Source organism: Monodon monoceros, unplaced genomic scaffold (assembly GCF_005190385.1).
Source record: "Monodon monoceros isolate NGI ecotype Baffin Bay Population unplaced genomic scaffold, NGI_Narwhal_1 Super_Scaffold_14, whole genome shotgun sequence".
In the NCBI taxonomy this organism is placed as follows: Eukaryota; Metazoa; Chordata; class Mammalia; order Artiodactyla; family Monodontidae; genus Monodon; species Monodon monoceros.
In genome coordinates, this window is record NW_021703770.1 from 57,188,892 (window position 1) to 57,212,816 (window position 23,925).

The window sequence follows — 23,925 nt, forward strand, 5'->3', positions numbered from 1 at the left end:
AATCATTTTTCCTTTTTAAGAGTTAATAAGTTAGTTACAGTTAACACAAGCTTTTTATTTGCAGGGTAAGTGGGGGGCTATGAAATCATAATCATAGAAATTTTGAAAGGTTCTGTAAAAATCATTGAATTCAGCCTCTTGCAGCTTGGAGAACCCTTTTTATGTCATTAATAATTACTAAATCAGTTTTCCCCTGCTTCAGCAAATGAAGTGTGTGTGTGTGTGTGTGTGTGTGTGTGTGTGTGTGTGTGAGAAAGAGAGAGGGAGGCATCACTGTTTCTTGAGGCAGCCTGTCAATCGTTTTAAATGAGCTCCAGATTTAGATAATATCAAATTGTCAAATAGTTTTGGGCTCCAATGAACTACATTCCTCAGTCCACTGGATTTTTTGAAAATGTGCTGAGCCACTGATTTAAATTTGTCTTTGCTTTCTTCATAACCTACCTGTTATATATTTTAGATTCGTTAAAAGTACAAAAGTGGTTTCTTATTCATGTTGCAACAAATTTACACTCATTTACATGTAAATATGTGTTAACAGGTAACACAATGGATAATATTCAATCATCACTCAATTGCATATATTTAAAAACCACAGTAAGAAGCTCACATTTTCATTCTATACCAAAGATTTAATCTCCTTAAACCAGACCTGGACTTGAATATGGCTCTCCTACTTTTTAGGTTAATGAACTTTGGTTACATTATTGAAACCCTCTAAGCTAAAGGTTTCTTCCCTTTACAAGAGAAAGATAATAATACCTCTCTTACAGGGTTGCTCTGATGATTAAATGAGGCAACACGTGTGTGACAGATGGCTACTTTGTCTCCCGATAGCAGCAGCCCAGTGATATACAGTTTTTGTTGGCACAAGGCTTTCTACCTAACACTCCCAGCCTCCCCGAGAACAAGATGGGGGCATGGGCTAAGTTCTAGTAAATGGATGTCTGCTTCTAGATTGTTTTAGGAGAGGGAAATAAATGTCTGTCTTGGTTGAGCCACTCTTTTAAGAGTTTCTTTCTTACAGTTTAACCTGTATCCTAACTGATAAAACTAACATGTTTTATTTTAACATACATCTTCAAATATAGGCAGATTTCAAGGAATACCCAGTCATCTATGGAATGCCTATTTATAATTTTCTAAACTTTATATAGGCATATTTAACTGTGGGCCAAAAAGATACTTCTTAGCCACGGGATACCCATAAGTGATTTTTCTTCAAAGAAATATACCCTATTCTACACTGACTGATTTATTTTTTGAATTTGCAAGTTTAAAATTTATTTAAAAACTTGGTTCATTTAATATTAATCTGGGATTTCTGATCTACTGTTCACAGTCAAATAAGAATACTTAGCTCTGCATCACATCACCATAAGCAATTATTTACAGATTTAAATTAATAATAAGACAACAAATGAAAGTAGTACATAAGATTCAACTGGTTCATGCACAGTACAAGTTTATACTATATAAACATATTGAAGCTCAGATATACATTGGTTGCATCTAAAGGTTTTAAACAATAGCAACAACAAACAAAATGAGCATATAAACAAGAAAACAGGATACCATCTTATAACAGCACCATGAAGAAGCCTTGGCTAAGAGTTTGCCAAAAGTGCTATCCTGAGATATTTCAAGACCAACAACTTTTCACATTTATGCAGTGCCGTTCAGAAGTAAACATATTCTCACAGTTGCTTCTGTTTGGAGAGAGGCTGGTGTGAAATGACTGAAGCTTGATTTGCAGCTATTTTGTATGGTTCTTGTCCAGAGCCTTGAGGTGGGGAAGGAAGTGGGGTTTCTGGAGTTGCTAAAAAAAGAATCAGAGAATTGTATGTAATGGTGACAGTCACCTTGGCCCATCCCATTAAGTCCTTCATGACACCAATATGCATTACTTTATTTTGGATATGTTTTTAAAAGATCATATATAAAGTAGTGATTATAATACATTATCAGGTCATTGACATACTATTGGAGATGCACTCCCATCTTACTGTCCCAATTAGCATTAAACTAAATCATACTTAAAAATCTTGACAGTCACTTTAAGGTGTCTTCTGACTTTCTTAATAGCATTTATGAACTCTGATTCTCTCATAAACCCAGCAGAAAAAAATTTAAAATGAAAAGAATTAACAGAAAGCTAGTTTTTGTATATTTTTTATACAATATAAATTTTATATTGTAAATCAAAATTGCAATCAAAAAAGCACATAAAATAAAACATATTTGGTTTAGATTTTACTAATTCAAACATTAGATGACATAAAAAAATTAAGGTAAGATAACTTTTCAAGTGCTTTGAAATCTATGTTGTAGTTAAAAGCATCTAAAAAATACTGGCTTTGTCACTTCCAAGTTATTCTATTACAAATACACTTGGCGGTCCCTTCCCTGTCAATGCAAAGAGCACTGAGTAATTTAAAAAAATAAGTTACAGTTTGAATACTTCATTGTCGATAACAGTATTTCTTTCTATTGACAAATTTTAACCATATTACAAAATAATCTAGAAGCCATTCTATAATTTTTAAAAGCTTGAAATATTTTAGCACTCACATTATTATTCCGTATATTTAACAGAACAAATAGAAAATGTTTAATGATCAGACTGAGGCATTGCAAACTTCTTAGATTTCTTTTTCCCAAACAGTTTTTAAAAATTCCATACAAAATGAGAACAGTCCCTTTTTGCCTGGTTTTCTTTAATATATTAACTTTATATTATTAAGTGTGAATTAGCAGTTACTTAGAAACAATGTCTTTAGATATAATTTAATTGACAAAAGAATTACCAAATTTGCTTTAAAAATTATTCCTGGATATTTAGGATGGATCTAACACTCAAGTAGTCTGCTCTAAAAGACCAAGAAAATATGCATGAACTTAAATATGTATGTGTATAATATAAATGTGTTATATATACAACACATACACATATAATATAAATGTGTATGCTTGTGTTTAATATTTTGCTTTGTGTAAAATATAAACTGTTCCAAATGAGCACAAGCAAAGCAAAATTTTCCTTTACAAATGAATTTCTTAAATATTATGTTGAGAGAGGGAAAATAAAAATAAAAAGTGTGATGATGTGATTCTAAAAAGGTTAGGGTCAGCAAACATGCTTTTAAAATACTACAAAGCTAGCATTTAAAAAGTAAACGATTGGGCTTCCCTGGTGGCGCAGTGGTTGGGAGTCCGCCTGCCGGTGTGGGGGACGTGGGTTCGTGCCCCGGTCTGGGAGGATCCCACATGCCGCGGAGCGGCTGGGCCTGTGGGCCATGGCTGCTGGGCCTGCGTGTCCAGAGCCTGTGCTCTGCGACGGGAGAGGTCACAGCAGTGAGAGGCCCACATACCGCCAAAAAAAAAAAGTAAAGGATTTAACCACCAGCAGAATTGTTAAACTTTCTTGTCAGTTGATACCTACAATGTTCAATATGTTGTTAATGTGTTTTATTTTCCAAGTTTATGAATAACTGATCTCTAAGAGACACAACTTCATAGACTCTTTGGTATGGTATTGGGCTTGCCTCTCTCTGCTCTAGACTATTAATTAAATGAAAGTGGTAACATCTGCTTTGCAAGAATGTTCCCAGTATGGTTCCTCAAAAAATTAAAACCAGAACTTCCATAGTATCCAGCAATTCCACTCCTGGGTATATATCTGAAGAAAACAGAAACACTAATTTGAAAAGATACATGCACCTCAATGTTCATAGCAGCTTTATTTACAATAGCCAAGATATGGAAGCCACCTAAGTGTCCATTAACAGATGAATGGACGAGGAAGATGTGAAAAAAATATAGAGAGATATATTTATATATATATATAATATTATATATTATATATATATATATCATTTATATATATATGAATATTACTCAGCCATAAAAAAGAATGGAATTTTGCCACTTGCAACAACTTGGATGGACCTGTAGGGTATTATGCATAGTGAAATAAGTCAAACAGAGAAAGACAAATACTGTATGTTTTCACTTATATGTGGAAACCAAACAATAAAACAAATGAATAAATATAACAAAACAGAAATAGACTCATAGATACAGAGAACAAACTAGTGGTTACCTGTAAGAAGTTGGGGAGAGGGAAGGGGAAGACACAAGAAGGGGATTGAGAGGCACAAACTACTAGGTATAAGATACAAGGATGTGATGTACAACACAGGGAATATAACCAATAACTTTAAACGGAATATAATCTATAAAAATATTGAATCAATATGTTGTACACCTGAAACCAATATACCATCATAAATCAACTGTACTTCAAGGAAAAAACAGAAGAGAATGTTCCCAAATTAATGTCTTTCAACTACATTGGGACCTACAGATTAAATGTGCTATAGTATACATCATTTGTATTTTTTTCTAACAATTTCATTTCTGCCTCTGTCGTATACTCAAAGAACTTTGTGTTTCATACACTATTTACACATAGATCTACCAGTGTGTGTATCTAAAGAACAGCAGTGATAGCATGCATTTCTGTGGATTCTACTCTCCCTACCACTAGGTAGCAGTCAGATGGAATGGTACTCACTTAATTTTGTTGCATTGCACTGAACATTTGGGTAAAACAACACTGTAGCTAGTTATTAAGGGCAATTGTAAATTCAGTAGACAATGCTGGTACCCATAATAATTATATGACAATAACTGAAGGCATCTCAGTGAGGTAGCTGGTTTAGTGTTCAGAGGCAATAGATCAAAAGTAAATCTGGAATTAATTAGTATGAATTCAGAAGCAATTAATTCTAGATATTTTTGTCAAATAGAGATTTTTTTAATCTCCAATGTGACATATGAAAATAAAATTTGTGTTAAATCTGCAATAATATCAGATTAACTATCTACTAGCAATCCCTAGTATTTATATAGTCACTTTAGTTCCAAAGTTCCAAAGCAGCCCACGTTTGGCACAATTATGATATACATGAATGTCAGTTATCACAGCTTAGTTAAATAGTACCAGTCTTTCGAAAACATGATTCAAATTTCACTTAGCATGCTAACTCTAATTAACTGTGAGTATTGCATAAACTCACAAACTTCACTGTGTTACAAACTTCACTGATAACTCTTCAGTCTACAAATAATTACCTAAAATATTAGATGTGCATTTTGATCAGTGACCAATCACATCACATCCTTCATTCTGTCCATGATTATTCAATGAGCATATTTCCTTCAGTTCATACACTGACAACAAACTGTGTAGTTGTGTTGCCTCCTCGTCTCCCTCTCAGTGACAAATCCACATGACAACTTGCAAAAATGGACAACTGAAAAGAGAATTGGCCAAAAGGGGAGAATGTGCAGTAAAGAAACAAAAAGTGATAATGCTGGAAATGAAATTCAAATCGAACATAAATGGAGTTATAGAAGAAAGAGCTGACGATGGAAATGTTGACACTACCATTGTTTGAGTCCCTAAAAATTCAGCCAAGAACTTAGTGAAGGAAAGCTTGTCAACAGAAATGAGGAACTAGTTGCACTGAAAAGGTTGAAGAGGTCCCAAAGGGAGTGAAACTGGCAAAAAACTTCACATCAAATGGATTCTCAGAGATATTTTAGGACATTAAAAATGCAAAGGATAAAATGTTGGAAACTGACCCAAACTTCCAAAAGAGTAAAATCCATCAAAGATGGTCACTTCCTCTTGTAAGTCATTAGAAGAGAACATGGCAAGCAGTGTTTAAACTACTCATATTTTTTTACAAAAAAATAAAACACATTAATTCTCAGTGTTATTAATATTTTAAATTATGGTACACTAAGAGTTAAAACTACTATTTTTTTTAGTTTCCCTATACATTTATAACCTATAGCTAAAAGAGTTCTTGATGTTTTGACAAATGTATTTAAAGGTCACAAGCAATCATAATTTTCCTGTTGATTATTAAGATTCCTTTGCATGGTTCCACCTTGTATAGTCATTTTTATGGTCCTGTACTACCAGGCAAAGCTAGGACATCCTGTATGTTCTTTTGTGCTCCTAAACCTATGAATAAGAAAGATTTAGTACTTACATCTCCATTTTAGGGAGAAAACTCATACCTAAGAAGAATAAGTGACTTGCTTCACAATCTCCCACAATTAAATCTTGGAGAAGAAATTATATCCAATTTTTATAATTTCTGGGCACAAATAGATTCTTTCCCCAAATTCCACCTTTTCTCAGGTAATTAAGTTTAAGAAATACTATGTTTCAAAAGTAGCCCAGGGGGCTTCCCTGGTGGCGCAGTGGTTGAGAGTCCGCCTGCCGATGCAGGGGACATGGGTTTGTGCCCCGGTCCCGGAAGATCCCATATGTCGCGGAGAGGCTAGGCCCGTGAGCCATGGCCGCTGAGCCTGTGCGTCCGGAGCCTGTGCTCCGCAACAGGAGAGGCCGCAACAGTGAGAGGTCTGCGTACTGCTAAAAAAAAAAAAGTAGCCCAGATACTTACAGATCTGGTCTGTATGAACCAGTGTTGACATTGGACCCAAAAGTATAGTTTGTCCAGTTAATGGATCTTGAGATAAATGTGGGTGCATTGGATGATGGAGATGGTTAGCCTCACTGGAAGTACCTACAGAAGATAAAAAGATGCTTGCATTAGTGATATTTAATCAGGAACAGCAAGTTTACCTTGGAACAATTGTTTTGATTGACAGCTTGAATATTGCTATTTTTGCAAAGTGCTTTTTGGAAGTTCAAAAATAAATTAATAGAGCCACTGCCATGTTAAAGGCAATGTCAGCTTTCACTGTACATTGGTTAGATTAATGTTGTGTCATATTATGTTGTATATTAATAATGGACCTTCTGTGCAGTTTCCTGGAATCATTAGGTTTGCTGCCTGTTGTTAAGTCAATTCCAAGAATCACTTACCTTAAGTTTACAGTATTTGGGATCACCCTACTAGCATAAACAACTTTTATTTCAGAAAGATATCATTAGAAACACATTAAGCACTAGAAAACTAAAATTATACTAAATTAAAATAAAGTGATTTTATAAGGAAATTTAATCTAGATCAGAATACAAAATAAATGATTTCTTAAGTTATTCCTGACATCTACTGCAGCAATGAAATCTCGTTTTTCCCTTTTCATTGTGTTGTGTCAGTTAATTACTTCAGGAGCACAATGTTTATTTTTAAAGTATTTACTATATATATTTTTTGGTTTTGTTGCAATTCCGATATCCTTGAGCTTTTAGAGGAGTCAAGGCATAGAAAAATATAATATAATCCAAGAAGTACTAACAATGGGAGATATAGTTCTATTTACCATATTTGGGAGGATCTGAAAATTGAGGAAAGAGGGACAGGGTAGAGTAAAGATGGTGGAGGTGAGTACAAATGGAGCGGAGGTTTGAATGTGTTCAAGTATTTCTGTTCCCATCCAATGGGTTTTGCAGACTTTCTAAATATAAAATACTGAGTTCATTACATCATGGACAAAAGGTAAACAGGTCAAGTTGCTCTAAAGTACTGTAGTATGATGTTAATAAATAAAATAGAAATTCTTAAATATACTCACCACCCAGTAACATCTCCTGAAGTAAGTTGTCGATTTTAACCATCCCAAAAAGTTTAATGAATTGTATCTGCTCAATCATTTGCCAAGTGATGCTCTGCAGCGTGGGCAGGAGTAGAAGCAGTTCCCCAAACCTGCCCCGGGAGTCGTACTGCCTGTCGTTGATGTAGTCCTCCAAACTCAGCTGCACTTGGAACCGCATGTTCTTAATCTTTACTGGATCACTTAGCCCTTTTGCATCTAATAAAGGAATAAAAAGGGCAATCTAAATACTTAACTTTACTAGAGTGTAACAGAAAATATTCTAGTATTTAAAAAGTAGTTTAATTTTCACTGCAATTATTTTTAATGGATCTTTGGAAACAAACCTGGATCAAAAAATACAATTGCCTTCAAACAAGCATATTCATTGTCATCAATCTGAATTTCTTGAAATGGTCGGACCAGCTCGTCTAGAACCCGGTTGGCCACACGGCTAATCTCAACTTCACTGCTGTTGCGGTGAATAATGTAATTGTTTCCTAGGTAAAAAAAATAAAATAAAATAATCACCCTCCTCACACACACAAAATTGTCAGACTTTGCTTAAGTTTTTACAAACCAATATTTTAAATGGTCTTCCCTTGAAGAAACAGGAATAGTACTTCCTCTTTCAAGAACATTGTTAGTTATGTTAGAAAAACTTTAGAACATTTACAGGATCAATGACATTGATAATATGATCACATGCATTTTAACAGCCTCGGTCACTTGTGATAATACTAAAGTACAGACTAATAGCAAGCTAATTATTGACAAGGGAGAAACAAGATATAATGATTAGCTTTCCACTATATCAGTTATCTATTAGTGTTTTACTCATTAATGAGCATATTACAAAACCTAAAGAATCTCTCTTGCTTACAGTGAACTAAAAATGGCATTCCTTTAGTGGTCTAGGTGTATATACATGTAACAACTACTGAGACACAATTTTAATAAGCCTAAGTAGACGAGGCTGATTTTTGAAAATTAGCATGTATATTCTCATGAGTTGCCTCATTAAATAGTAAATTCTCTCTTCCTGGACTTGTTTAAGTAGAGGCGGGACGATCACTTTACAGGGCTGTATTCAAAGGAGTTCAGAAATTGGACAGAGAACTGGACCACCTAATCCCTAAAGGCATTCTACCTTAGAAAGTCTCGGGCTATAATATGATACTATTATAGCTTCTAAAACATTAGAAAATTGGAAGCTTATTTTAGCCCCTAAAATAGCTGCTAAATTTTTATTTTCTGGTTTTATAAAAAACAGAATAGGGCTTCCCTGGTGGCGCAATGGTTGAGAGTCAACAAACCAGAATATTTTGACTTCTTTCACTGCAGGCAAAGACAATCTTCAGTATAAATAATAATGTGCAATAATAATAATGTGCAAAATTATTCAAAAAATGTAGCCCTGCTCTTCTTATGAAAAGTTAAAGTACCTAATTATTTAGGGTAAAACAATTTAGAACTATGTAGTAAAACTGTTTTGATTTCTATGTATATTGTATTCACATTTATAATGAGAACACTATTGCAGGGGAACTAAAAATGCAAGAGAAAGTTTAACAGAATTTAAAAGCAGTCATATCATGTGGTTTAGAATCCTGGCTCTATCCCTTACTTGCTTTGTGACCTTAGGTAAGTTTTCTTGGCCTTCATTTCTTCACCTACGAAATGGCTGAAAATAATAGTACATATCCCTCAGGGTTATTGTGAAGATTAAATGAGAGAGTGTATATATAAACATGTAAAGCACTTAAAGCAATGCATCGTACATACTAAGTCCTCAGTAAATATTAGCTATTGTGATATTATGTTCAATTTATTTATATTTGGGACAAAATATCTATCACAAAAATGGAATAAGACAATTTAATCATCATTTCACACAGCCAGAGGGAGGCAGAGCTTATAAACATTAGAGGAATCTCAAATATCCCAACAGGAAACCTAACTTTATACGTTAAGTAGGGGATCAGGGTACTTCCTTAATGAAGACACAAGCTTTTCCTTTGTGTCTTATCCCACCTACCATCCTACTTTTGTGTGTTATAGCACTGCTCTTTAACTCTCAGAATTTTTCAGACATTGTCACAAAAAAATTTTTTTAACTTGGGGTTCTGTAGCATATCATGGGCAATGAGACCATAGGAGATAAACACGTTCCTTAGAAGAGTATAAAATAATATATACTATAATTATTAGGTAGACACTGAGAGTGTATGAAACAACACTGGGACTCCATAAGATGGTGACATAAATCACTAACTCTTTGTCCTGATATGATTTAAACATACCTCAATGTTATGTTTATTGAGCAACATCTTTTATTTTTAAATCTTAGTGCACCCTGAACATCCACTCTGAACTTCCCTGAATTAACGGCAAGGAAAAACAGGGCTTGAGTGAGGACCTGACCAACTAAGTCCAATTTGTGAAGTGACAGAACCATTTGGCAGTGTCTATGAATGCCTGGTACATAGAGACTAGGCCCCATGGAAGTACGAAGCATGCATAATTTTTTCTCAAATTAAAAAAAAAACCTTACCCAAAAGCAAAATATCTTTATACACCATGGATCTCTTTGTAGCTCCAAGCAGTAAATGTTCCCCTGCGTGAGCTCTCAACAGTGCCACCTTAATGAAAAATTCCAAGTTTAACAATTAATTATAAAATATAATGATTAAAAGATTATATAAGCCTGATTAACTTAGTATTCTTTAAGACTGGGACTTTTTTTGTTTTAACAACTGCAGTATTCATAGATTCTTGCCATGATTAAGGTTTCCATTTTTCTACTTTTAGCATATCAACAGAGTTTTACTTTTCAAAATTTCTAAAACTAACAAGTCAATACAATGGCAGCAAAAAAAAAGAAAAAGAAAAAGAAAAGCAGAAGAGTTTAGTGTTTGGGAGTGAATGATGTTTGGGCATAGAGTCAAACAAACCAGAGTTCAAATTCCGGCTTGGCCACTTACTCCTCTTTAAACTTGGGTTAGCTGACCACCAGTGTGTTTGGGACTCATTTGTTTTCATCTATCAAAGGGAGATAGTGATAAAAATCTGAAAGTGTAGCTATGAGGACTAAAGGAGAAAATATATGTAAAACAAGATCTCTTATACATAATCAACTGAATAAACAAAAGGAAAACAAAGATTGGTGATATAGCGAAATGAGTATGGGGGATCTGGGTTCTGACACTTTCTAGATTGAACCTTTAACTCTGCACTAAGCTCTCAAAGGAGCGCCATTGCCTGCTGAATATCACCAGCAGGAAGACTAGGAAGCATTTCAAATTTAACACATCAAAGTAATGCTTCTCCAACATCTTCATCTCCTTAGTAAATGGCACCATCATCCAAATGCTTTTTCACACCAAAAACAAGGGTCTATTTGGATCCCTCTCTCATTGTACAGCAAATCCTAGTGTTGCTTCTCCATTGCTACGGCCCCTGGCCAAGCCTTGGTCATTCTTCGCCTGGACCACCAAAATACACTCCAAAGAGCTACTAGGTATTCCTGCTTCCTTCCTGGTTCCTCCATCCTAAGTCCTTCTTGCCAGAGCTTCTAAGATGATATCTTGTAATAATAATAATCACTTAATATCACTCCTCTGCTAAAAACTCTTCACTGGTTTCTTACTGTCCTTAGAATAAAACCCAAAAACCTCAACCATGGCCTACCATGAGGTTATGACTCAATGCTTTTGCCCCCCTGCCCACGTCCCTGGTTTCACCTTACAACATCCTTTGCTCACTTTTCTCCAGGCACACTATGCCTGCCTGCCTCAGAGCCTTTGAACTTGCCTCTCCTGTACCCAGAATGCTTTCTCCTCAGATCTTGACATGCTTAGCCCCTTGCCACTCAGGTCTCAAGAAAAATCTTCTTTAATCCCCAATTTAAAGGATCTGCTACCACTCCACTCCCAGTCATTCTCCAACAACTCACCCCATTTCATTTTATAGAACTCTTCCCCACCTAGAATTAACTTACCCATTATCTGTATATTTTTATTGTCTGCCTCTCCCAAATAGAATGCAAATTTTATGAGAATAGTGATGTAATCTGTATTTTTACTGCCGGATACTCACAGTTCCTAAAACTGAACAGTAATCCTAAGAAATATTTGTTTGATGAATACACTGAGTGAATTTAACTGATATATGGTTCAGTTTTAAAAGCTGTTAAGTTTTTAAAGAGATTATAAAACTTATGCCACAGAGCTCCCGAGAGTATTAAATAAAATAATGTAATATATAATGCATTTGAAGCCCGAGTGCCTTATCCATAATAGACATTCACCAATCCATGGCTATTAATGTTATATTAAAGTGTCAGTTAGTAAATGAAAACTATTATTGACAAGTTACAGGATTTCAATTTCCCAATTTTAAATCATTGTCTTAATACATGTCAGCAACATTTTTAAAAAAAAGAGTGGTAATAAAAATATAAAACTGATAAATAACATAACCCTACTTATATGGCTTGGGGTGAGACAGGTAAGTTTTAGCAATTTAGCATTATTCACTCTGAAATAACCTTCTGAGCCAAGCTATCTTTATGATATGTCCACAACCATGACTCATACCAGGAAGGGAGTTACAGAACATGTTAAGAATGATTTCAGATTTCACAGTATTTTCTTTTTGTAACCAGGTGAAATGCTCTCCTAGAAATATAACTGCTAACTTTCTGTGATCACTTATTTTCTGGTTATATATATATTTTGCCCTTCTTTGATTTTTAAACAATCATGTACTTTTCCCTTTGATTGTTTCTTTGTCTTTGTTTATCAGTGATAAAGAGCATTGGTCAGAGGGTATAAAAATAGACACTGGTTATATTATATATCATGGTTTATTTAAACTGGGGGAACTGGAAATTTTCAAATTATTTACATCTACAGAATATTATATACTACTTAGAAGAGTTAAAAATGAATCTGAAACTAATAATCTAATCTTTATAGACTAATTAGAACATTAAACTTCTTAACTACTTTTTTTTTTGTTAAGAAAGTGGATTGCTTTATTAGAAACAGTGAATATAAAAAGGAGATTGATTTCAGGTAAGAACTCTTTAAAAATATTTCAAGACTATACAAGTAAAAACTTTTCACAAAGATGTTCAGCATTCCTTTTCCCTTGGTTCATTTTAAAGAACCTAAATATTTTATTTACTTCAAGACATCAAAACGTTAGACTGCTGGTGAGTTAAGCTCCTTGAGATAATTCAAAATATCAAATATCTCAATTTTTGAGAACTTATATATTTGATGCTAGTAATTAAAACATTATATTATATTGATATACTTTTTTTTTTTTTTTTACTGATTTGAATACAGTATGTTGATAATCTGAAGTGTAAGGTCACTTGAGAAATGAGATCAGCTAATTTTTTTAACTTTCAAGTCGTATTTTAGCCACTAAGTTCTGTTACAATTCTGCAGGTTTAAAGAAAAAGTCAGATTAAGTCTCATCAGTGCCCCTACTGCTGGTCATTTTTATGGGTAACTAGCAGTTTCCCCCTCCCTCTAGAATAGTCAAGGTTTATAGACCTGTTAACACTGATTAAATGGCAGTACTTTCCAGTATGTTTACATTTACAATAAATAATGTAATAATAAATATAAAACAGATAAACTTGAAGGTTGCTTACAGGTTAATTTATCAGACAAACTCCAATGTGCATAACCTTGCAGAAAGTCTGGGGAAAATTAGAGTTCATAAACTGTGAAAGGTAGAGACAAGTATCTTAGCTACTTCTTTAAACATATTGGAAAGTGAACTTTTAACTATTAACTAAGATATCTTAATATACATATGACAAAGTATGAAAATGTCTATATCAGGAAAAGATCACTACCTCTGAATTCTATTTTCAGTAGATTTCAGAACACAATTCTACAGACTTTTTTTTTTTACCAGATTTATACTTTTTATACAGTAAATGCTAGAATAAAACTGACAACATGAAAGGCACAATTTTATATGTTAAGTGCATAAAAGTGCCTACAAAGACACCAACACAACCTGTGTGGTTTCTGTCTAGAAGTGGCCTGGTATTTCTGAAGAATTTTATATGCACGTTTAGTAAACACTAACACACAGTGGGGTACCATTTGCCTTCCAGACATTTATTCTTCCAATACTTTATCTCACAATGGCAGTTATCTACTACCTGTCTTTCTCCCTTACTTAAGCTTTTTAAACCTCAGGAGGGAAGAACATAGGCTTGATCAACCCTCATCCTATCAATAAATTTGTAAGACCCCTAAAATAGAATTTAAACAGTCTGCCTCTCAGTAGACTGTTTAACTTCAAGGAGAATGAACAAGAAAACCAATCTTTCTCTCAGATAATTTAACCTTTGTCCAATATAGTAAATCTACTATAAATATAATTAAAAGAACTGAAAAACTTAGCAAGGTTCAAAAAACATTTTTTTAAAGCATTCATAATCTCTTTAAATTATACCTGATCATCCAGTGGTAACTCACAAAAGGCAGGAATATATTTAGCCCATTCCACCAAGACTAAGAGCTGCTGTTTCATGGATTCACAGACATCACCAATACTGGCAATTTTCTTAATATTTATGTCAGTGCTCACACCAGGGCTTGAGACTGAGATCTAGCATTAAGAAGAACATTATATTAATTCATCACTGAACGTAACACAAGACCACTATTTCTCTTTTTTCCACAACTGCAATAAGTAAGCCCCATTGAAGTGGGCACTACCATTGTCACAGTATCTTGAAATATACTAAACATTTAAAATGGAGAAATCAAATACCTATCAATTCAAGTTAAATTGACAACATTCACTGCACAGCACCATGGTCTGGGAGTACTATCTTATTTTCTGGCCAAACCTGTAAAATAAGTTACCACAACTTTCAGGGAGTTTCATAATTCAAAATGACTATACAAAGAGCTATGGAGTATCCACATGAACTATGTTGTATGATTTTATTTTTAATTGAAGATGATAGTTCCATTAAGAAAGCCCATCTTTAATTTGTTGTAATTTAGGAAGGAAAGTTTCCATTAGATAAAGTTTACCAACTGAGGAGAAAAGATTTAGATGAGAAGTTGCTGCATTTAATGGAAACCCACCCAAATAAAGTTAAGAAACCAATCTTGGACTCAGCAAGTTGAAAATCTTAATGTATAATGATAAATTTTTTAAATGATATATAATTTTGAACTATCTAAGATATAAGTAGCGTTCAAATGCCTTTCTGCTGAAAAAAATCACTTTCTAAAAGTTCTTCTAAACTTAATTTTTGAACATGTGTGTGTGTGTGTGTGTGTGTACATGTCTTTCTGCAGTGTATGTCTATTTCCTCACAGTTCCTTTCAGGCCATTCTCGAAATACTTTATAGTACCATCAAGTAATCTTCAAGTAATGATGATGATAATGGTGATGTTAACTTCATCATTTACCCTTGTGTTATCAAAAATGAAAGTAGTTGCATTGACTCATTATAGAACCTGATTAATAGCTATTTCATTGTTTGCTTTATAATAGAAAAATACCATTAACATTTCTAATATGGGCAATGGTAAAACAAACTTTCTTCAAAAGGTTTCTTTATTTGATTCTTAAGTGATTTACTTTTATTTATATAACTAATCACTTATATTTTTAACTTTAGAACTGATATCCTCATTCTAGAAATTTCAAATAATAAAGTTTCTCCTGTGTTTTCTAAATTCTGGTTCTTCCCTTAAATACCTGTTTCCAAAGCAGATGTTAAGGTGAGTTCTTGAATCTAGAAGTCATTTTCAAGGAAGGAAGCTCTAATGATAGGCCTCAACTAAACACCCCCAAAGCTGTGATAATTGATTTCCAGATTCAATCAGTAAAACAAGATACTGCTCCCAGGGCATTGTGCTATGCATTAAGTATTTTAAATCAACCTTGCAAACAAACTTTTAACACTCAGACTGAAATGCATTTAATTTTTCCATTTAAAAAGTAGGAACTTGCCCAAGAAAAGTTAAAATTGAGTCAACAGTCCAACTAATATTTTCAAAGTAAAATTCTTCAATTTGCATAGGTGTAATTTATTATAGTAATGAGCACATTTGAATGAACTTAAATCATTTTAGTATTATGCCTAAATAAGCATCTGATTCTATTAAACAGGGCTGGATGCTGGTGCAGCAGTAATGCAGCAGTACCTGGCGAGACCGAACTTCTGCTTGTGCCAGTGTGTTAATGGAGGGGATGTTGCTGCCATCAAATGTGCTTCTTCTGGTGCTTATTCTATCACGTTCGTTTTGCACAGCTAGGGGAGAAAATCACAGTATTTACTGGTCGGTTTTCTTCGATATATCTCAGAATATACGGTTTGAAGTAAAAACAACGTTACTATAAAAGGAGAAATGGGATGCCTCTAAAAGACCTTGGAGGGGGGTGCTTGAGGCAGGGAGAAAAGTATGACTGAAGGTATGTTTCATTCTGTACCATTTTTAAAGTAGAAAGAGCCAGGCTTGTCACTACAGTTCATAAAATACTGCCTTTTGGAACTTCATGATGGCACTCATGTTAGAAAGTGTTGGGTCAGCCAGTTCAGCCATGCTGTATTTTTACGAGGTTGGTTTTCCATTCTCTCAAAGTTAATAAAACCATAAGATAACTAGAGGAAGAGTACAACCTGTGAGATTGACCAGGTCAAAGATAAGAGTGTATTCGCTGTCAGAAAATATGAGTCATACATTTTGAAACTCCCATTTTTCTTTTTCTTTTAAAACACTAGCAAAAATGGAAAGTAAATTTATTTTAGTTAAGGTGATTTTCAGATCACAATCCTATGATCTCTTATGAAACAATGTCCTCAGGACAGTTTACAAACATTAATAAGGCAAAAATTGCAGCATGTAGGGGTCTCTCTTGAGAACATTGAGATTAGAATATCAGCATTTTGGAACAATGAAGAAATATTAAGTATTTATATGAAAGTCTTCTAAGAAAGAGATCTCTTTGTTTCAGAAAGGAAAAAAAAGAATAAAGTGTATCCCCAAATTTTTTATTGAAAACTAAATTTTTAAAAATAAGGAAGAGGGAGAGGGTTAGTATGAATTTGTATACTTGTAATACATAGAATAATAGAAGTCAGATGTCAAAGTTGGATTTCAAACCTTAAAAGGTAAAATTATCTTCTCTTAACCAAAAAGAATGGAAACAAAATCTGTAGCCCCTAAATTATTCACACTAAAGCTCTATCCAATTCTGCTGGAAAGATAAGACATTAAACTATCAGAATTTTTTTCTGTAATTATTCTTTTATCAAAGAAATTCACCAATTTCTATGCCAAAATCTGCTATCTAACCAAACTTACTATTAACTATCAACTCCACTAATTTGAAAGAGAAAATATTAAACTTCTTGCCTTTAAGAGTGAGTAATCTTTAGTTAGAGTGAATCATTAATATTTTATTTTTAAATCATATTTACTGGTAGCTTACTTCCTCTCTCTCCTTTTTTTTTTTTTTTAGCAAATTGACTTTTCAGCCTAAACTGACTCATTTGGAAATGTATACATGGAGGTAAAAAAATTAAAATGTAAGTTATGCTTTTATGAATTTCGTTTACATGACCAATCTTTAGAAAAATGCTAAAAGATATTGTGAACATTTGTAATTATCTTGCAGCTACCTTTTTTGACATAAAACCATATTTATATACGTTTCCATCTAACTAACCTTAATATTATGCTATTAGTGTAAATAAGAAAAATATATCTACTTTGAAAGCTAAAAGTTACTTCCTAATCTAGTTAGGAAAAATTAATACATTATTCTATGAACAGTATAAGATATACTTTCACTGTTTTTGAAAATAATTTTATTTAGCAGACTGTAAAACTCTTAACAGAATTGTAGAATCATGGTTTGCTTTTACATTGGTAGGAGTGAAGCAGAGGTTCAAGTAGAAATGAATGAAGATAATTGACAAAGCATGTAATTAATCCCATAAACTACCAAATAGGCCACTAGAAATAAGTCATGTTGAAATGAAAGTGTTTTTCCTTTAACTTTGTGAACTTTATTTTGCCTTCTTTTCTGAGACTAGCAACTGAATGAAATCAATGGAATTTTTGTCTCTTGAAAATACTGAGTGACAAAGAAAAAAACTATGTTTAAGATCGGTTTGATATTTTTCACATATCTAATTTAATTTTTTAATAATATATGAAACAGTTCTGAAAAATATCTCTTTGTATGTGATAGTGATAGGGATAAGCATGTGACAAAATGATAAACAGAAAATTGTATAGCAGCTATTACCTGCCAAACATTTAAATGTGCTAAACACATTTGTTTTGCTAAATTAACCATAGTTAGAACGTAGGATAATATAATTAGATTATTTAATATGTTCAAAATGAAATTAGTGCACATTAAAATAGAGCATCTAGTCCATTGTCTCTGTCTTTGAGTAGAATATAAGCTCCCTGACGGGGGATTATTTTGTTCAGTATGTTCACTACTGAAACCTCAGCACCCACAACAGTGTCTGGAGAGCAGCAGTGCTCAATAAATTTGTTAAATAAATAAATGAATGCATGAAAAGTCAATGTTCAGTTAATGTTTATGAAACGAATAAAGATATTCAATTGTTATTGAGAATGAAAAATCCATTTAAAATTCATTTATAATTGCATCCTATTAACATAGTTTGCCATTTAGCTTTTGAACAAGACATTGGAATATTTTTTCAGACAATAATTTTCTTGCCAGGGATTATGCAGTAGTGGATAGAACATGTCAAATCGGTCAGCAGGTAAAGACTGGCTCTACCACTCACCAGTGGGTATCAGTGTCCTTGAGTAAATTCTTAAACTCGAGGAACCACAGATTCTTCACTGAGGATAATCAGAACTCATGTAAAGGTTATTGTGATTAAGTGAGAACATGTGTGTATAACACTTTTCATCAATAATGTTAATAATCATTATGTTATATATTATTACCTTCTTTTTTCATTCCTGCTCTAAAGCACTTTCTTAATCGACAGTATCTACATTGATTCCTTTTGTCTTTGTCAACGACACATTGCCGACTGAACCTACAACACCAAAAAAAATATTAGTTTGCAGAAAACTGTTATTTATCAAAAAAAGCAGACAGACTTTAAAAAGTATAGTCAAATTTAGATCAACAGAAAGAATGTATAAGAACAATTAACTATGACTTTTCTAATCTCATGATCGACATGAAAATACAAGCCTCACCTCTCATGCAGTCTTTCTAATAAAACAATACTGAATGATATCTCACTTTTGGCCAGTATCCATGATCATTTCTATCTTGAGCCATGAAAGCCAAACCTAGTTTAAAAATTGTGGCATACAAATTCTAACGCTTACTGCTAAATGATTTCAGTGTGACGGGGAACTTCACTCCTCTGAACTTTCATGCTTTTCTCTATTTAAAAATTTTTCTATTAATTTCACATCATATCCAATTGGAGTTTACTCTAAATTCCAAATTACATATCAAGAGGCAATTGAATAAAGTATAAAGAGTAGAGTCTCTGAAAACTTAGGTACCACGTCACACCCACTACAGTGGCTATAATCAGAAAAAACAGACAACAGCAAATGATGAGGTTGTGGAAAAACTGGACCTCTCCCACACTGTTACTTATAATACAAAATGACTGCTTAGGAAAACAGTTTGGTAGTTTTTCAAAAAGTTAAACAAGAGTTACCAAATGACCCAGCAATTCCACTCCTAGGTATACAGCCAAGAGAAATGAAAACATATATTCACACAAACACTTATACACAAATGTCCATAGCAGCATTATTCATAATAGCCAAAAAGTGGGGACAACCCAAATGCCCATCAGCTGATGAACAGATAAACAAAGTGTGGTGTACCCACACAATGGAATATTACACCTGGCAATAAATAAGAATGAAGCGCTGATACATGCTACAACATGGATGAACCTTGAAAACACTATTCTAAGTGAAAGAAGTCAGACAAAAAAGGTCACATATTGTGTAATTTCGTTTATGTCAAATGTGCAAAAGAGGCAAATCTGGGCTTCCCTGGTGGCGCAGTGGTTGAGAGTTCTCCTGCCGATGCAGGGGACACGGGTTCGTGCCCCGGTCCGGGAAGATCACACACGCCGCGGAGCGGCTGGGCCTGTGAGCCATGGCTGCTGAGCCTGCGCGTCCGGAGCCTGTGCTCCTCAATGGGGGAGAGGCCACAACGGTGAGAGCCCCGCGTACCGCAAAAAAAAGAAAAAAAAAAAGACAAATCTATAGAGACAGAAAGTAGATTAGTAGTTACCTCATATTGGTGGGGAGGGAGTTGGGGGGAATGAGGAGTGACTACTAAAGGGTACTAAGAGGTTTCTTTATAGGATGGTGAAATATTCTAAATTGAACGTAGTGATGATTGTACAGCTCTGTGAATATAATAAAAAAATGAATTGCATACTAAAAGAAAAAAAAAAAGTACAGTCTCTGGAATTAGACCTGACCTTGATTCCCAGGTCAACATTCACTGTCTATAGAACTTGAAAATGTTATTTAACTTTCCAAGTTAACCCACAATTGTAAAATAGGGAAAACTTGCCGTCACAGGCTGTTAACTGAGCATACTTAAAAGACTATGAGATCAGCAAAACCTGAGCTTAAAAAACCTTTTTGCCCCTAAACTTACATCAATATAATATTTTCCAAATGGAAAATCATGGCATTTGCTTAATACCAATACATGTAAAGAAAGCTAAGTTGGCAGCAGTATTCATGATGGGAAGGTGGGAGGAGTAAAGCCATACATGTCGTTGGAATAGTTTTTACATTTCCAAAATTTGTTATGGGAACGTTTCTTTCCCACTTTTCTCATACAGGAAGGGTGGAAATCTTGAAAGCTCTGTGTGCTGACATTCTCTGACTCTTAAAAGTTCTTGTTGGGGTGTTCAACTCAATATTCTGTAATAACCTCTATGGAAAAAGAATCTGAAAAAGAATAGGTATATGTATATGTATAACTGATTCACTTTTCTGTACACCTGAAACTAACACAACATTGTAAATCAACTATGGTCCAACATAAAGTAAAAAATTAAATTAAAAAAAGTTGCTGTTGGATTTAGTTGCTTGGATGGTCATTTTTCATATACATATATATATATATATATATATATATTTCACCTTCAACAGAACACATAACTTAAAAATTGTAAAAAGCATTGTTTACATGTTATTTTGTATGTATTTTAGTTATTAATCTTTTAGAAGCACTCAATATTTGATGTAATCATAGAGAAAATTCTTTGGATGAAGGAAATCTGCTTGATTACTTTACACCTCTCAAGTCTGGCTGTATATAAAAGCAAGAACATACTCTTTTTTGTTTACCAAGAAGGTTTTAAAGTGGATGATTTAGATTTTTATACCTACTTTAAGCTCTCCTAAAAAAATTACTAGAGAACACTAGCTTAACTTTTCCCACATCCCTAGAAGTCAAATGGCATCATATTGTAAGAGAGTTAACTTCTTCCCAAACATCCAACTTGTACCTAAAACACCTTAACAATCCTACACATGACTTTCAGGGACAGAGCACACACAGATATTTTTCTGTTAAAGTCAGTCATTTTTTAATAACCCATATTTAACACAGATATAATCTATATTCAAGAACTGTCATTCTGAACACTCAAAGGGAAATATCTAACCCTAAATCATGCTATGATGTTGACTTTTTTTTAAAAAGCCTACTAGAAACGTGTGATACATAAAATATAAATACATTTTAGACAAACATTAAATTCAATTACAAAATTGTGGCACGAGAAATACATCTAAAACTTTAGAGCTGAAAATTTCATTTTATTCAGTAACATCAACAAGCTACCAAAATCATCTGCCTTTTTATAATTTTGTTCCAAGACTCAGGATGTGATGACGCTAAAAAGATAAGCAATATGCAGAAACGTACACACATTGTGAAACTATTTAAATACAGATTTACATATGGCTCTTGGTATATGAACACGTGGAGAAACAATAAAGAAACACAAGGAAAAGACAAACACCAAATTTCAGATGGTATTTACCTCTGGGAGAGAGGGGAGAAAGAGAAAGTGATAGGGGAGGTGTTCACTGGAGGCTTCAATTATATTGGTCTAAACTGGGTGGTAAGCATGGGGATTTTTTAATATACATTTTATAAGTCTAAGATGTTTCATAAAAAAGAACCACCCGTGTGACTGCATGTGTATACACACCCACACATCCTCACTTTTCATGTCGCTTATAAATTTTGTTCTTAGAGTTACAGAAATTTGAAAGCTCTGAATTTTATTCCCGTACTTCTTGCATGGCATTTTGAAACACCTCTAAAGATCTCCTTCTGGGAAGGAGCATTTCAAGTACCTGCAGGAATAAACGTGACTCTTGCGGATACTGCGTCTGAAGAAGCCCTTGCACCCGTCACAGCTGGAGGCGCCATAGTGCTTTCCTGTCGCTCTGTCCCCACATATAGCACATAGACAGTTGACACCATTATCTGTGGTATTCATACTTGTTGTCTCTGGGACAGAACTATCTGTTAAAGAAAGACAAAGTGGTAGAGTGCAAGTTAGTACTGAGTATTTCTTACATAAATTGGCCTACTAATTATTCATGGGAGGGAAATAGTCCCTTCCTCAGCTTCTTTTAAGCTCCACACCAGTGCTCTCCTTTTATCCACTGGCTGTTTCTGCCAGTCTCCGTTCCAAACTCCCCACCCGTATTTTGGAGGATTAAAATTTGGTATACCATAGGGCTCAGTCCCTCAACTATACCCTTTCCCTAGGGAAGCTCATCCAGTCCCATGATATTAAACATCATCTGTATAATGAAAAATCCCCACATTTTATTTCTAGGCCCGATGTCTCCCACGGGTATCAGTCTGAAATGCCCAAATACCTACTGAACAACTTCACTTTGGAGTTTAATAAGAATTTCAAATTAATGCATCAAAAATAGAACTCTGATTTTTTTTTTTTTCTCCTAGAACTTGTTCTTCCTTCAGTCTTCCCTAGTCAGTCAGTGGTACCATCTGGTACCTAAGGCCAATAATCTGGCCTTTACTGAATTCTCGCCTTCGTTGCTCACATCCAATCCACGAGTTATATTTAAAATACATATCGAATCCACACCTTTTCAGCCTTTTACCATGGCCACCCTTGTCCAATCGAACATAATCTTTTCCCTGGATTATTGCAATAGCTTCCTACCTAATTTCTCGAATACTTCCACCCTGGTTCCCCTACTGTTTATTATCAGAAAGCCGGCAATGTGCTCTTGGCATAAGAAATTCACATCACATTAGCCTTCTGCATCCAACCCTTAGATACAAAATAAAGCCTACACATATTCCCATGGCCTGTAGAGCCCAGAGTGAAAAGGTTCCCCTCCCATCTCTCTGATCCCATTATCTGGCACTACTTTTCATCCTGTTCACTAGTCTCTAGTAATGTTGCCTCTTTTTTTTTTTTTTTTCTCCTTGAATTCTGTTCCCATCTCAGAGCCTTTATACTTGCTAACCCTTCTGCCTGGAAGGGACGCTCTTCCTCAAGAATTTCTATGAGCTGGCTACCCAGTTTCTGCTCAAATCTCACATTTTCTGTGAAACATTCTGTAAACACACATCTAAAAGAGTCATCTCTCATTTGCCCTTCAAGTAGAACCTAGTACCCTGCTTATATTTTAAACTAACCACTTCATTTTCTAAAATTATAATATGCTTTGGTCTGTTCATTTATTACCCATCTTTCCACATAGAATAAAAACTTCATGATGTCAGAGGATTTATCTGTCTTAGTCACCCCTCTGCCTTCTAGCTCTTAGAACTACGCCTTCCATAAAGTGAGAAGTAATTGTTTTGAAGAAAGACGCTTCAAAAAATCCACATCGGGCTTCCCTGGTGGCGCAGTGGTTGGGAGTCCGCCTGCCGATACAGGGGTGTCGGGTTCGTGCCCCGGTCCGGGAGGATCCCACATGCCGCGGAGCGGCTGGGCCCGTGAGCCATGGCTGCTGAGCCTGCGCGTCCGGAGCCTGTGCTCTGCGGCGGGAGGGGCCACAACAGTGAGAGGCCCGCATACAGCAAAAAAAAAAAAAACCCACATCGATATTTTTACTTAAATATTTCTTAAATTAGTTAATATTGTTTAAAACATCTTTACAATTATCTATGTACTCAAAAGATATTGAATAAATAAGAATATATTATACACTTTAATTAATAATAAATTATATAATAATGTAAATATAATAACAATTAATTATTATATTTCCAATATAAAAAGGATAAAA

At 34.3% G+C, this 23,925-nt stretch overlaps 1 protein-coding gene across 2 annotated transcripts in view; it reads right to left on the reverse strand.

The window, feature by feature from the left end:
- Nucleotides 1–1,604: 1,604 nt before the first annotated feature.
- The window catches only part of HNF4G (hepatocyte nuclear factor 4 gamma), a 125,744-nt gene continuing 103,423 nt past the window's right edge, over nucleotides 1,605–23,925 (reverse strand). For both annotated transcript variants that reach the window (XM_029222893.1, XM_029222892.1), the window contains 9 exons: nucleotides 22,003–22,174; nucleotides 18,577–18,671; nucleotides 15,781–15,887; nucleotides 14,065–14,220; nucleotides 10,133–10,220; nucleotides 7,926–8,078; nucleotides 7,561–7,797; nucleotides 6,483–6,605; nucleotides 1,605–1,819 (listed from right to left, as the gene is read on the reverse strand). In XM_029222893.1, the coding sequence (XP_029078726.1) occupies nucleotides 1,698–1,819; nucleotides 6,483–6,605; nucleotides 7,561–7,797; nucleotides 7,926–8,078; nucleotides 10,133–10,220; nucleotides 14,065–14,220; nucleotides 15,781–15,887; nucleotides 18,577–18,671; nucleotides 22,003–22,148 (1,227 nt within the window). In that variant the 5' untranslated portion in view covers nucleotides 22,149–22,174 and the 3' untranslated portion in view covers nucleotides 1,605–1,697. The remainder of the gene's footprint in view (nucleotides 1,820–6,482; nucleotides 6,606–7,560; nucleotides 7,798–7,925; nucleotides 8,079–10,132; nucleotides 10,221–14,064; nucleotides 14,221–15,780; nucleotides 15,888–18,576; nucleotides 18,672–22,002; nucleotides 22,175–23,925) is intronic.